General features: G+C 44.3%; 2 protein-coding genes across 36 annotated transcripts in view; one reads left to right on the forward strand and one right to left on the reverse strand.

Moving 5' to 3' along the window:
• Window positions 1-14,684, forward strand: part of COG3 (component of oligomeric golgi complex 3) — a 50,258-nt gene extending 35,574 nt beyond the window's left edge. Inside the window, exons 18-23 of the mRNA XM_079975170.1 lie at window positions 981-1,069; window positions 1,177-1,311; window positions 3,632-3,707; window positions 4,916-5,043; window positions 7,365-7,463; window positions 9,301-14,684. Coding sequence (XP_079831296.1) covers window positions 981-1,069; window positions 1,177-1,311; window positions 3,632-3,707; window positions 4,916-5,043; window positions 7,365-7,463; window positions 9,301-9,330 — 557 coding nt within the window. The 3' untranslated portion in view covers window positions 9,331-14,684. The remainder of the gene's footprint in view (window positions 1-980; window positions 1,070-1,176; window positions 1,312-3,631; window positions 3,708-4,915; window positions 5,044-7,364; window positions 7,464-9,300) is intronic.
• SORBS1 (sorbin and SH3 domain containing 1) overlaps window positions 12,091-14,949 on the reverse strand; it is a 200,782-nt gene continuing 197,923 nt past the window's right edge. For all 35 annotated transcript variants that reach the window (XM_079975045.1, XM_079975021.1, XM_079975046.1 and 32 more), the window contains one exon: window positions 12,091-14,683. In XM_079975045.1, the coding sequence (XP_079831171.1) occupies window positions 14,616-14,683 (68 nt within the window). In that variant the 3' untranslated portion in view covers window positions 12,091-14,615. The remainder of the gene's footprint in view (window positions 14,684-14,949) is intronic.

The following is a 14,949-nucleotide window of genomic DNA, read 5'->3' on the forward strand; positions in this document are numbered from 1 at the left end:
TCGTTCCCCCCGGAAGTGTGTCGCCCAAAAACCAGACCTGGGTAATATGGTAAGTCTGTGTCCAAAAAGCAAGTGGGGCTTCTCAGCTGTGTAGATGGTGTCAAAGTCAATATATTGACAAGATTTTAAAAATAATCAGCTTTCCTACGTAACCAATAGCAAATCACAGTATATAAAATGCCTTACCTTAATATCAGTGGAAGCAGAGACTGGCCAGTTTAAAACTTCTCAAAAGATGAATGTATGATTTTATGTAATAATGCAAAATTGGCAAACTACAGTGGTGCCCCACAAGACGAACGCCTCGCAAGACGGAAAACCCGCTAGACGAAAGGGTTTTCCGTTTTTGAGGCGCTTCGCTAAACGAATTTCTCTATGGGGTTGCTTCGCAAGACGAAAAAATCTTACGAGTTCCCGCGTTTTTTTTTTGCTTTTTCCCTGCTTTTCCTAAGCTGCTAAGCCGCTTAACAGCTGATCCGCTGATAAGCTGCTTCTCAGCTGATCGCTAAAAGCCGCTAGACCGCTAATAGCGCTAATCCGCTAAGCTGTCAATGGGCTTGCTTCGCAAGACGAAAAAACCGCTATACGAAGAGAATTGCGGAACGGATTCTTTTCGTCTTGCGAGGCACCACTGTACTTTGTTCTCGTGAAACCAATATATAGATGAGCGGATGTGCTAAGAATGTAGTCCTCAACAATATATTGCTAATTATAATATACATAAATCTGTATTCATCAGGTTCAAATAAATCTCTTTGTGTTTTAAACGCACAGCAATTACAATTTGTAGACTTCCTATTTGCGTATTCAAAGTACACATTCTAGACAGGTGAAGGAAAGTACTTCCATGGGATAATTTTTGAGGTGTCATAGAAAACTCTACACAGTTTTCATATTCTTGGGTCAAGGGAGAACAAGGGCCGAAGCAGAACACTCCTTAAAATAATGTGAACTTCATGCAAGCGGTTTTGTTTCCACAGATGCTGCCTTTAAAATCCTGAACCCTATGACCGTTCCACATTTCTTTAGGCTTAGTAGCAACAATGCACTGATACAGTTCCTGCTGGAGGTAAAGAGCATTTGTTAACGGTGCATTTGAAAAAAGGTCTATTTTTTTGAAGTGTAGCCATTTCCGAAGAGTTGAGAAAGGGAGAAACTACTGTGTCTGTGTTGCAGGGCACTCCCGAAATCAGAGAACACTATATTGACTCGAAGAAGGATGTGGATCGGCACTTGAAATTTGCCTGTGAGCAGTTCATTCAGCAACAGACCAAGCAGTTTGTGGAGCCTCTGGAGGAATTCCTGGCGAAGGTGTGCGAGATCCTACAGTAGCACCATTGGTATCTTAAACGGCTGTGTTTGGTATATTTATGTTGGTTGGATTGTTGACAGAAAGGAACAACACTTTCGTTTTTTGTCTATTCAAAACCTGCTACTCGACCAAATATATCAATTAGTTCTAATACTCTTTTAGTACTAGTGTCTGGCTGTTGCAAAGTCAATACCAGATCGTCTGCAAATGCTCTTAATTTGTAATGTCTAACTCCGACCTGAACTCCTTTAACCAACTGGTCCTTTCTGATCATGTTTAACAAAACTGGTCCTTTCTGATCATGTTTAACCAACTGGTCCTTTCTGATCATGTTTACCACACTTGAATCGGCGCCTGAATGAGCTTCTCCATAGCCGTACAGTCTACAGCACGGAGGCGACTTTTGCCTGTAGCCCACAAATTCTCAATGGGATTTATGTCCGGGGAATTCCCTGGCCAATCAAGTACCTGTATTTTGCTGCTCTGTCATGAATTTCTTCACCACTTTCAATGTGTGACAGGGGGCTAGGTCCTGCTGCAATATCCCAGTATACCTCTTTTCCAGCTCTGGAATAACTCTCTTTCATAGAACCTCAATATATTGTGGTGAGCGCATCATTCCTTCTGTTGGCTGCAGGCTTCCGACACCATAATGATCAACTGATTTTTCATGTTTGTTTTGAGTACAGGATTATGAGTAAGATAGAAAACATGCTTTGTTCAATTAATTTGCATGAGGGTGTAGGTTGCCTTATATGAATACATTGGTATATTTAACTGAAAGGAGAATAACCTGTGGCCCTCCCAGTGTTCAGGGATTATGGGAGCTAGAGCCATGGGCTTAGCAACCTCAATGCCATTCAATATGTTATCAACACAAGCAGTCCGAGTCAGTTGTACTGAGATGCCTTTCGGCAACACTCACACCTAGAAAAAGAGGTGCCAGAACTGGCAAGGAACACCTCCCTTGTTCTCTTATACAGTCGTACCTCAGAAGTTGAATGGAATCCATTCTGGAAGTCTGTTTGACTTCCAAAATGCTTGGAAACCAAAGAGTGGCTTCTGATTGGCTGCAGGAAGCTCTTGCAGCCCATCGGATGTTCGGCTTCCAAAAACAGTTCGCAAAACGCAACACTCACTTCTGGGTTTGCGGCGTTCGGGAGCCAAAACGTTCAAGAACTAAGCTGTTTGAAAACCAAGGCATCCACCTGAGAGGTGCCGGAACTGAGTCCCGGCGAGTTCTGGTTGAAAAAAAGCCCTGTAAGTGATAATGGGGTATAAGGATAAACCAAAGGCTTGTTTTGCTGTGACATTACTACTTCCATAGGCAGGGACACGGGTGGCGCAGTGGGTTAAACCACAGAACCTAGGACTTGCCGATCAGAAGGTCGGCGGTTCGAATCCCCGCGATGGGGTGAGCTCCCGTTGCTCGGTCCCTGCTCCTGCCAACCTAGCAGTTCGAAAGCACACCCAAAAGTGCAAGTAGATAAATACGTACCACTCCGACGGGAAGGTAAACAGCATTTCCGTGCATTGCTCTGGTTCGCCAGAAGCGGCTTAGTCATGCTGGCCACATGACCTGGAAGCTGTACGCCGGCTCCCTCGGCCAATAAAGCGAGATGAGCGCCGCAACCCCAGAGTCGGCCACGACTGGACTTAATGGTCAGGGGTCCCTTTACCTTTACATTACTACTTCTATTCCTGTATAAACTGGACATGTAAAGTCCTAATTGAAATTCCTCCAGCCTCATGAGAGTGCCAGCTAGCTCATCTCTCACCCCAGTAGCTCTTCTCATTTTGAGCCCTAAAGGGAAGGAGGGGATAAAGAAACAAGTCTCAATTTAGCCTTTGAAAAATTGTGTTTTCCTCACTGCATTCTCTTCCAGTTTCTGACTGGATATGACTTTGGGAGAGGCGTTCAAAGAAAGCCCAAACAGTTGCCTTTTATAACCTGCTTCCTTTGGAAGGGTTCCTGGGCGCTCTTTCGTAACTACCAAAAAGCATTGTGAAATTGCCACTTCTTCTAGTTTTAATAGCTGCAAGCCTAATAGCTAGATTTTCTTGGCAAGTGGCTCCTGAGATCTGGTTCAGTCTAGTAGTTTTCTGTGAAGCAGCAAGTTTGAATCTTAGCCTCTGTTGAGAATTACTTCGGTAGCCTTCGCATAACTCAGCCCAGATGCAATATGGGAATAATAATTCTGGCCTTTCTTATGTGGTTGTTATAGGTATTGCTGGGGTGGTGCATATGAAGACCTTTAAACACTTTACAATACCAACGGGACTGCTAAGCATTGCTCGTTTTCCATCTCATTACTTTAGGTCTCTGCTCTGAAAGCAATGGCTACTCAAGGCGGTCCTAAATACAGCCTTTTGCAGCAACCTTGGGCTCAACCAGGTAATCTCTTTAGGTGCAATCTCACAGCCCTTTGTACATGCTTACCTTTCTTTTCTGCCTCCTGCGAGATGAAGCTCGTTTGGCTTGCAGACTTCGCCATTCCAGACCTTTTTATTTTATTTTAAACGTTAATTTGTAAAAGTTTAATTCAGGGGAGTAACTATTCAAAGGGTTGACCGTTACCCATCTTTAACGAACCTCACTTAACCCCTTTTGCTTGTCTAGTCAGTTACTGGATGGAAGGCCATCTCCTTTACACCTTAGTATTCTCCCAGGAGGAAAGGCAGGATATAAATGCAATTTATATGTATTGCTTTGATGTTCATCCCATCATTTCCAGAAGGATTAGGGTTGCTTGCAAATATATATTTTACAGAAACCGACACAGCAGTTTTAGATATCTGCAGTGTATGGAAAGAAATGTATGCATTGCTTTAATGGAAATAAGATTAAAAATATGTTAAGACATTTATATGATAGAAAATAGAGAAAGGTGGAAAGGAATTGCTGAAACAATTAATGGAAGTGGAATACAAAGAGGGAAGTGAGAGGAGGTCAATGATACAAGGGAATGAAAGATAGAATATGGAAAAGGTATGATGTATGTTTTTAAATTGTTTTTCTTTTGTTTGGTTTAGTTTAATGTGTGAAGGTTGTGTTTTGTATCGTTTATGTATTGTATTGTTTTTTCTCTTTCGCCCTATAGGGCGCACCGGCCCATAGGGCGCACCTAGGGTTTTTTTTTTGGGGGGGGGATAAAGAAATTTTTCCTCCGACCCCAGCCCCCAGAACAGGCTGCTATCCGCAAGCCTAGGGAGCCCGGCGGGAACTCTTCAGATATCTGCCCGAAGCCCGGGGCGCGCTTCAGGATGCAGGCTGCTACCCGCAAGCCTGGGGAGCCGGGCAGGAACTCCCGTGGGCTCCCCAGGCTTGCTGATAGCTTCCTGAAGCCTGGAGAGCGAGAGGGATCTGTGCACACCGACCCCTCTCGCTCTCCAGGCTATAATTTTTTTAAAAAGAAAGAAATGTATGCATTGCAGGGAGCTGGGCTTGGGGGTCCCTTTCCAGCTCTGCATTTCTGTGATTCTGTGACAAGCATATAGCAGGGCAGGTTTTTGCTTTGTATAAGAGACAGCCAATAAACCATGACTGGATTTCAAAAGGACAAGTTCTCTGCCACTAATATGTCTTTGAATTCTGTTTCGCAGCAAAGATTGCCGACTTGGTGTCTTCGACATACAGGACCATCAAAACAAAACTGCCCTCGACATTGCAGAGCATGTCGCTGTATTTATCCAACAAGGACACAGAGTTCATCTTGTTCAAGCCCGTTAGGGTTAGTATTTCGGTAGCATTTCCTCTTTTTTTATATATTAATATGAGAACCAAAGTTTTATAGGTTTTTCACTTTACATACTTGAATGCATACTTTAATAGTAGCTTATTCGTATTTGCAAACTGTTACAACGTGTTATAAGTCAAGTGATCCTGTTTTGCCTCAAACTAAGCAACCTCTGTAGCTCATCCCTTTGGTGATTCTGTGGAAGTTTGTACCTTTTCTTGGACAAACGTATTGTACTATATTCTGGTAACGGTAAAGGGACCCCTGACCATTAGGTCCAGTCGTGGCCGACTCTGGGGTTGCGGTGCTCATCTCACTTTACTGGCCGAGGGAGCCGGCATACAGCTTCCGGGTCATGTGGCCAGCATGACTAAGCCGCTTCTGGCTAACCAGAGCAGTGCATGGAAACACTGTTTACCTTCCTGCCGGAGCGGTACCTATTTACCTACTTGCACTTTGACGTGCTTTCGAACTGCTAGGTTGGCAGGAGCAGGAGCAGGGACCGAGCAATGGGAGCTCACCCCGTTGTGGGGATTCAAACTGCCGACCTTTTGATCGGCAAGTCCTAGGCTCTGTGGTTTAACCCACAGCGCCACCCACGTCCCCTATATACTGGAGTGGCCTGCAAAATCATCCTGTAGCTAATGCCAGGTCTTTGGTTGTCCTCACTTCTTACACCACAGTTCCTGCTGCATCCTGGCTCCTCTTCTTCTTCTCTAGTCTACCTATAGTTCTCTGCTCTGCTGCCCTTGTAGGGCCAGGGATATCTGCAAGTGACCAGGAAAGATGATTTTGTGGATGAGGAGCAAACGCCTGCAGCTGAGTTCATGACAGAATTTGTCCTCTTAATCTTCTTTTCGTTTACTTCCTGAAGCTGCCTATAGGCCATATGTGGCTTGTAGAGCCAGTTTTGGCACAGAAAAGGAAAATCAAAATGATCAGAGAGCTGTGGCGACTCCTGTATGATGAAGAGTTGCAGCGTTTGGGGTTTTTTGCTTCAGGGGCGGGAAAGTTAAGGATGGAACATGATAAAGATGTGTAAAATTATTCACGGTGTGGAAAGCAGTTTCCCCCCCTTTCTCTTTCATAGTACAGTGGTACCTCGGTTTACGAACAGTCCTGTTTATGAACTATTAGGTTTACGAACTCCGCAAAAACGGAAGTAGTGTTTGCGAACTTTACCTTGGTCTACGAACGGAAGACGAACAGTGGAAGGGCACCGGCAGCGGGAGGCTTCATTAGGGAAAGCACGCCTCGGTTTGAGAATGGATTTGGTTTAAGAACAGACTTCAGGAACGGATTAATTGGTACCACTGTACTAGAATCTGGGGTCACCTAGCGAAGCTGATTCTTCATGCAACATGTAGCAAGACTATGAAATTTGGCTTTCCAGGATGTTTCCAGGATGCCTCCACCTTTGGCTGCAAAGGGGAATTAGCCTATCGGCAACTGATATTCATGATGGGTATACGCTACTGTCAGGGAACTGACATCGGAGAGAGAGGTGGAGGCAAGGCTCCAAAGCGATGCAGGAGAGGGGACCAGCAGGGGGGAAGGAATTCAACGTAACACCAGTAGAGAAGGGAGGGAGATGGAGGATTTGGAGAGGGGTCTCCAAGACTCTTCACCCGAGACCAGTGGAGAGAGCACGGGCACGCCTCTGCCCACTCCTTCTTTGCGCAGAAGAGTTTCGCGCAGGGAGAGTGGGCGGAGACTTGGCGTCAAACAGCTTCTATGCTGGAAGAGGTTCAAGAAACGCCCACTGACGGATTCTGCAAGCGACTGAACAGCCACGGAGTGAGGGCTGTCAGCCGAGGCATGGTTAGCCAGGCAATCTAGCCAAAAGTAACGGCAACTTACGCACAAGTAACCCCTTATAACCATTACAGCTACCTTTGGGGTCAGAGACCCCATGCCTCTGAATACCAGTTGCTGGAAAACAACAGTATCACTCAAGGCCTGGTTGTAGGTTTCCTGCAGGCATCTAGTTAACAAGATGCTGGATTAGACCAGGTGCATCCAGCAAGGCTGCTATTATGTTCTGTCACTCCTGTATCCTTCCAGTAGGCAGTGCCTTTACAGATAAATGCTGCATAAGGGGCCTTATTCATCTTAGGAGCTTATGTAAACCGCCTGTATGCATTCATATTTGAAGGCTGGTCTTAGGGTGAGGAAAGTTTTAAATATTTTATTTAAAAATATTTGATTTATGTATGGATATTGTGATGACAAAGAAAATGGAAAATGTAATAAAAAGTATTATTATTTTTTTTTTTTAAAAAGGAAGGTTTTAAATATTTTCTTCCTTTCCTCAGAACAATATTCAGCAAGTGTTCCAGAAGCTGCATGCGCTACTAAAAGAAGAATTTAGCAAAGAAGATCTCCAGATTGTAGCCTGCCCTTCAATGGAACAGGTATGTAAGAAAACTCTTATTTTAAAAATCCATTCTGTGTGAACTGCATTTTGGGTGAAATTCGGTCAGATCAATATATTCTTTTAGCTAAATGTTCTGAGCACGGGAAGTTTGGCCCTGAATATATTTTGGAGATGGCTTTAAGACAAAAGCAGCACAAATGTTTGCTTTTGGGTTACGTTGACAGGCTAGCAGAGCATCCAGAAGCAAGGCTACAGGATGTCTCAGATCTAGGCATGAGCCAGCTGTTGTAACTGGTACAAGGGCCTTGCTCAAAACTTTGCTTATAGGCTATGCCAAACTAAGGGCCATGGGCCGGATCAGGCCCAATTGCCTTCTGGATCCAGCCTGTGGACGGTCCGGGAATCACCATGTGGATCTGTTTGGGCTGCGCCATTTCCCCTCCCACCATGGCGGCCCCTCCTCCCTCCTGGCTTCTCCGTGCCCTGCGGAGGTAGGGGGCTGGGCTTTGATTGGTGCCAGCCATTTCGAAGTCTCGCCACCTGCATGCCCAGACCCGCCACCCACCCTGTCTGTCCATGGGCGCGCCTGGCACCCAGGAAAGCTGGCCCAGAAAGGAGAGGTGGCTGCGCTGCTGCCGGCTCCCAATCGCAGGCAGAGCAGTGGAGAAGGTAGGAAATCAGAGGGAGGGGAGGGGCTGGGGGGAGAGAGAAGCCCCCCTCTGCTGGGATCCGTGCTGCCCAGGGCTGAGGTCAATCCCCGATTGCATCTCCTTTCAGTCTCCAGATATATATATACAGTGGTACCTTGGGTTACATACACTTCAGGTTACATACGCTTCAGGTTACAGACTCCGCTAACCCAGAAATACTACCTCAGGTTAAGAACTTTGCTTCAGGATGAGAACAGAAATTGTGCTGTGGCGGTGTGGCGGCAGCAGGAGGCCCCATTTGCTAAAGTGGTGCTTCAGGTTAAGAACAGTTTCAGGTTAAGAACGGACCTCCGGAACGAATTAAGTACCGTATTTTTCGCCCTATAGGACGCACTTTTTCCCCTCCAAAAATGAAGGGGAAATGTGTGTGTGTCCTATGGGGCGAATGCAGGCTTTTGCTGAAGCCTGGAGAGCGAGAGGGGTCGGTGCGCAGAGACCCCTCTCACTCTCCAGGCTTCAGGAAGCTATCAGCAAGCCTGGGGAGCCCGCGGGAGTTCCTGCCCGGCTCCCCAGGCTTGCGGATAGCAGCCTGAATCCTGAAGCGCGCCCCGGGCTTCGGGCAGATATCTGAAGAGTTCCCGCCGGGCTCCTTAGGCTTGCGGATAGCAGCCTGTTCTGGGGGCTGGGGTCGGAGGAAAAATTTCTTTATCCCCTCCCCCCCAAAAAAAACTAGGTGCGCCCTATGGGCCGGTGCGCCCTATAGGGCGAAAAATACGGTATGTAACCCAAGGTACCACTGTATGTGTGTGTAATCCGGCCCACCACAAGGTCTGAGGCACGGTGAACCGGCCCCCTGCTAAAAACGTTTGCTGACCCTTGGGCTATGCAGTCTGGGATTTTTGTGGTATGGTGTGCAGAAGCGATTAGGAAGCCACAAACTCTTCCTCTGTGTGTGTCTGTACGAGAGGGAAGCCCCCACCCCTGCCCAACGCACAGGAAAGAGATTGTGCTCCCATTGAACAAGCCTCTTTTCCTCCTCTGGTTCCTTGCGGCAACGGAAGCGCTGCTCTGGGCAGCAGCCCTATGTATTGCCCTCAAATAGTTTCAGATCTCCATATCCAGGACCTTCCCTGTGCAAACCCCCACCCCCAAATTTTACTGCTTTTGTAAAACAGGCATTACAAATTCCACAGTAGTGAAACCCCCTTGCCATTTTCCTTCCAGGTAAATCTCCTTTTGTCAACGGCAAAGTAGTCCCTCTTTGAGAAGCCTCTTCAAATTGTCTGTCAGGCAGTGAAATGGACATTTATCTGAAGCAGACTCGAGGTGTGCCATCCTACCTGCTTTTAGCATCATCTATCCGAAGGTCAGGTGAACAAGAAGAGGATGAACCCCAGTATGTTATAACTTTTTTTAAAAAAAAATAAAGCAGAAATACTGCTTTATTCAGAACAATGGTCAGCTTTTTTTGTTTGTTAGCATCTACCTACCTTGACTGAAAACATGTTGGGGTTAAATTCTATTTGCTCCCCTACCCAATTTTGTTAATATGTGTTTGTTTCTTTTCCAAGGGATGTGCTGAAAATAAATTGGAGAAGGCAGGGACCCAAGAATCTCTTTAATAGAAGGCATAAGTGTATGTACACACCTTCCCACACTATCTCAATAATACCCTCCAAATTGCACATTCACAAGTCATCACGGCATCACAGTCATTGAGCGGTGAAGAGAGTATTTGTGGAAAAGTTTTCATTTGCCCTCCGGCAATAAGTCTCAGTTGAAGCTGATCAACTGTATATCAAATGGTTTAGCTGCACGTGTAAATGAAGCACATTGTGAAATTTTCTCCAGTATTTGACTGGTGTACTGACACTCACCAATTCTTAATAACTCTAAAAAGAAATTTGCCGCAGTAAAATTGTGTGCATAGGATGTGCAGAGAAAGCTATGCAATTGAGGAATTGCCATAGAGAAATGCCTTCGAAGTTTGAATTACTGATATGTGAAATAATTCGTTTTATAAAAATGAAGCTGCATTAGAACTTCTGTTTTTTACAAATAACAGCAGCAACTAAAAACCTTAATTGGAGTGGAGATGGTGCCTTCTTGCTTGTGGGAACTTTATCTCATGCTTTTTGGTTTACGTTAAACCAGAATTTCCTAACCTGCCACCCTCCCTGTCTCTAGCCAGCTGGAGAGTCACAGAGTCTCTTTTTCCCAGCCCTGCTTTAAACATTTCTCTTTTCAAGATCCGCTGGATGCTAAAATGACTGTAAAATCAGGAGGCTAGCATGAACGAGGAACAAAAGGCAGCACTAGTTATGGAGAGAAGGAACTAAAACTTAAGTTCCAACAAACGTATATGACATTAAGGTAATTCCCAAATAATAATTTGAGGGGAAAGCCATCTTCGTGGTTGAGGTGGAATTAATAAGAAAGCTTTTATAGTTACGAGTTCAAATTTGTAGAAATAAAACTCCCATTACCGCTTTCCTTTTATTCATAAATTGGTGGTGGGGGGGCGGTTCTGCATATTAGTGGTGTGTTTTTAAAGCAGCTTCAAGCTGTTTGCCTGCCACCCATTTGACAAGGCAATTGGCACCCGTTGAAAGCTGTTACTGCAAAGCAGATTTGTTGTAAAATAACGTCCTGTGGACTTCGTATCATGTTTTTCAAGTAAATTATGGCATGATTGCTGTATATGAAATCATAGTGTATTTTAATCAAATTTTCTAAGCATCCGAATCAGTTGACCAAATCCTTTTGTTTCTAAAGCAGAATGCCTTTATCCCACCCACCCTATGTCATCCTGTTCTAGCAAACTTGTATAAAGCTATAGCTTCAGATATTTACGTATAAAAATAGTGTACATAATTTAAAACGTTATCAAAGATTATATTATTTGTCTAATGTTCCTCTTTGTTTCCCCCCCTTTTAAATAAAAGTTCTGGTTTCTTACTTCGAGATAGTTTCGTTTTGTCTACGCTGGGCTAGTTGCATGTGATTTCGAAAAAGGAATGGCTGCTTCAGGAAAAGTCCTCCCCGGTATTTTCTGAAGGCAAGTTCCTTTTATATTTATTTATTAAGAAACTATTTGAGCTGTTGCCACCTCTTGAGACATACAACACACAGATTGCTTTAGCTATGCTTCCTTTCAGCCCTGGTTTTTGTATCCTGTGTTGCGGATAATTATCGTCATGATAATTTGGTTGTTCCTTTGTGGAATGGAAGGTGTGCACTCTGTTCCTGTTGCTTTTCCATCCGAAAGTATATTTTTGCAAGCCTCTCGGAACTCCAGGCACTCCTGAAGGGTAATCATTGTACACCCCCCCCCCAAAATGTGAGGGGAAGTGTGCATTCGGTCCTCTATTCCATCATGTTAAACCCATATGCAGGAGTACCATATTGGCCTGTATATAAGCCGCACCTTTAAAATTCAAGGGGGAAAAAGACAATACCCGAATATAAGCCACTCCCTTAAAATTCTGCAGGAATTCACACCTGCAAATGGCAAACGTGGAAGAAAATCCTACAGCAATATCGTAAAACCCAATTTTTGTAAGGTCACGAATTTAAGCCGCACCTTAACTTTTCACGGTCGGAATTTGGGGAAAAAGTGTGGCTTATATTTGGGCCGATATGGTATTTGTGCAGGACTGGGGGAGCTCAGGCCAGGATTGGCCACCTTTGCATATTCTTCATTTGTACTGCCTTGGCAATTTCTCATTCCAAATGTTCCCGCAAATTTAAAGAGACAGCTTTAAAAGAGGATCAGACAACTTCTTGGAAAATAAGGTGATCAGTGGCTACTAGTTGCAGAGAATCACAATTGAGGAGAGCGCTGGTGTGCTCAGGTCCTGGGTGCAAGCTTTTCCCCCAGGCATCCCTCCGGTCTTGGAGAGCCCCAGGATCCTAAATCAGCAAGGGATTTTCTTACATTTTTGCGAATAACAGGCACCACCAACCAGAGGCTGGGCTTGATAGTTACTAAATCACTTCTATAAAGGAACACACTTTTAATTCAATCTTTCCATTTATTGTCAAATAATAATCCACTGCAATGAGGAAACAAAACGCAAAAAAAGTGACTTCTTGATGGGTAATGGGTGAGCACGGAACACGCAAGTGTATTATTAAAACTAAAAATGGCATCGAGATGGTTACATACGGCCAATATGGTTAAGCTCATGATTTGCACGTATCCAATCCTTTTTCAATTTTAATGCCACGTCTAAACGCTGCTGCAGATAAAAATGCAAATAAAAAAACATTAGAAACCCATTAAAATACGTTAGGGAAGCCGTTCTCTGGGACCCTCTCGTGTGCAAGAGCTGCAGGAGACTGTAAATCATTTCAATGGGACTCAAGCGGTAACAATCCTTCATTATGAAATGTTAGCTCTCCAAATGGATGGAAGCAGCATTTTGTGGCTTAGTTGTAACTGAGCTATAATTTTGCTAACCCCTCGTATTTAATGTGATCGTACATGGAATAATTACTTAATATAAATAAAAATGGAAAAGTCTTCTTCTTTACTGCCCTTTTTAAAAAGCTTTCAATGAATTTAATTTTCTTCAATATAAGTTATTTGTAAGTCTATACAAAGGCAAATATACATATATACAGTCATAATATTAAAGCACTTCAATTGACTTTTTTTTTTGGCTGATCTTGTGGTGGGGTGGTGGGGAAGAGTCAGCAAAAGATAAATCCTGCTATTTTGGAGCATGGCTATTAATACAACGAACTGCAAACATGCTGACCGTGAGTTAGTTGCTGTTACTATGAATAAACTGTATAAAAGCACCAGCAGAAAAATAGGATTTTTTATATTTAATAAATACAGCTTATGACAAAATCGCAATCTAAATCTTTGCTAGTTGTACTTGTCCATGACCCCTTTTTCTTTTTAAACAAAATGACTATGAAAAAAACAACGGGTTCGTTTTGCACGGAAGTGCAAAATTTGGGAAATTGGCACTGGAATTCTATGCATGCTTACTCAGAATTAAATTCCATTGAACACAATGGGGCTTACTCCCTGGTAAGTGTGCAAAGGATTGCAGTCAGAGAAGTGTATAATTCAAGGAGATCCAAAACAAAGTGGCTTTGGAAATCGAGACGTGCAGGTTGCTTGTACTTTTCTGTGTTTCTTTTCGAAAAGACGGGCAGAAAAATCACATTTGCCACCAATTCTAGAATGCCAAATTCAGGAATATTTTGCCAGAATATATCCACAACTGAGAAGGATGCCTTGATAGAGTCTGGCTGCTTGCTCTCTAAGGTAGAGAGTTGTGAATGAATGGATCACTTTTTCTTACCTTACCAATCGTCTGGTGTGCAATTTGGGCTGGTAGGAGTCCACTTAGGAAATCAGGTGACCTGAAATCACTGCAACTGACTTCCAGATATATCCTCCGGCAGGAGCTATTCCAGCTAAGAGGACGAGGAAGCATTAGTGGCAACAGTTATGCTTTAAAATGCACACGATTGGCGTGGGTGTTTTTTTTAACGCAGTGTTCCTCCAAAGCACACTCAAAAAGAATGCATTAAATTCTCATAAAGGCACAAACCACTGGAAATGACTTCAGCACAAGCGCCGCTGGCAGAAATGTAGCTTTAGGAAGCTTGTGCAGATGACATTCTGAGTAGATCTGGCCCAGAACATGCAGTGGGCAGAACTTGCAGGATATGTGTGGAAAAGCTGGGTCAAAATGCCTAGAATGTGGCTGGATAATGTCAAGCAGAATAGAATGCAACATTTTATCGGCCGGTAACGCCAAATCATAATGACCGATCAAAGATCCAGGCTCAGTTCTTTTTGTCTGCCTCAAGGCACAGTGTCAAGACCGCTGCCTTACTTGCTGTTTCAGTTAAGTGCAGTAAAAGTAGGTTTCTGACAGCCAACCTCAATAAAAGGGAGGAATAGCAAACACAGAAAAGCCTGCTTAAATCTGGTGTAGTGAATTAAAAGATAATGATCTTGGCAATGTGCCCTTCTATATAAAATGGGTCTCCGTAAATTCCTTTCCCCTTCATATGTGTTAAGGTGCACATTCCAAAGGAAGGGAACAAGAGCTGCATGAGGTTTTTAGCAGGATGAGGCACCAACATCACCCTCTGCCAGCCGGACTGCAGTCACAGATTCTGCAACCAAAATGCATTCACTGTTCTCCTGTTCTCTTCCCCTCCCCACCCTGCTCACATTATTTCACAATCCCATCTCATTGCTTTCCCCCAGTTTCACACCGCGGAGAGCAATACTCAATACTGAACAAAAGCGAAGTCTTATCTTGCCACCCCTGAAGGATAAAAGCAGACACAAAGGCAGCATTGTAAGCGGCTCGGTACTTTGCTCTGGACAACCTTTAAAGGAGGCAAGGGCTTCGAGTCAGTCCAACACTTTACCACATTCACATCCGCGTCTCCTCGCTTGTCGGCTACATTCATGAAATAAGTCTTGTTTCAAACCCAGGTCCTTCTCTTTGTCTGTCTCTCTCTCTCTCCTGGTGAAATCACCAACGGGCTAGCAATGGCTTTTATGAAGATACAAGTTTCACGTAGTTGCCTGGGAAAGTACCAAACTGTTGTGTTCTCCGGGATGTGCCTGTTGAGAAAGAAAACAAGAACAAATGTGGGCGTGGCGGCCCAAAAAGCAGGCTGGTGGTAACACGCAACTTGATCCTGTGAAAGGATCCTCCACTTATTTGGTTACTGCATGGGGTTAAACCACAGAGCCTAGGACTTGCCGATTAGAAGGTCGGCGGTTCAAATCCCCGTGACGGGGTGAGCTCCCGTTGCTCGGTCCCTGCTCCTGCCCACCTATCAGTTCGAAAGCACGTCAAAGTGCAAGTAGATAAATAGGTACCACTC

Source organism: Podarcis cretensis (genome assembly GCF_951804945.1).
Source record: "Podarcis cretensis genome assembly, chromosome: 5".
NCBI classification, from domain to species: domain Eukaryota; kingdom Metazoa; phylum Chordata; class Lepidosauria; order Squamata; family Lacertidae; genus Podarcis; species Podarcis cretensis.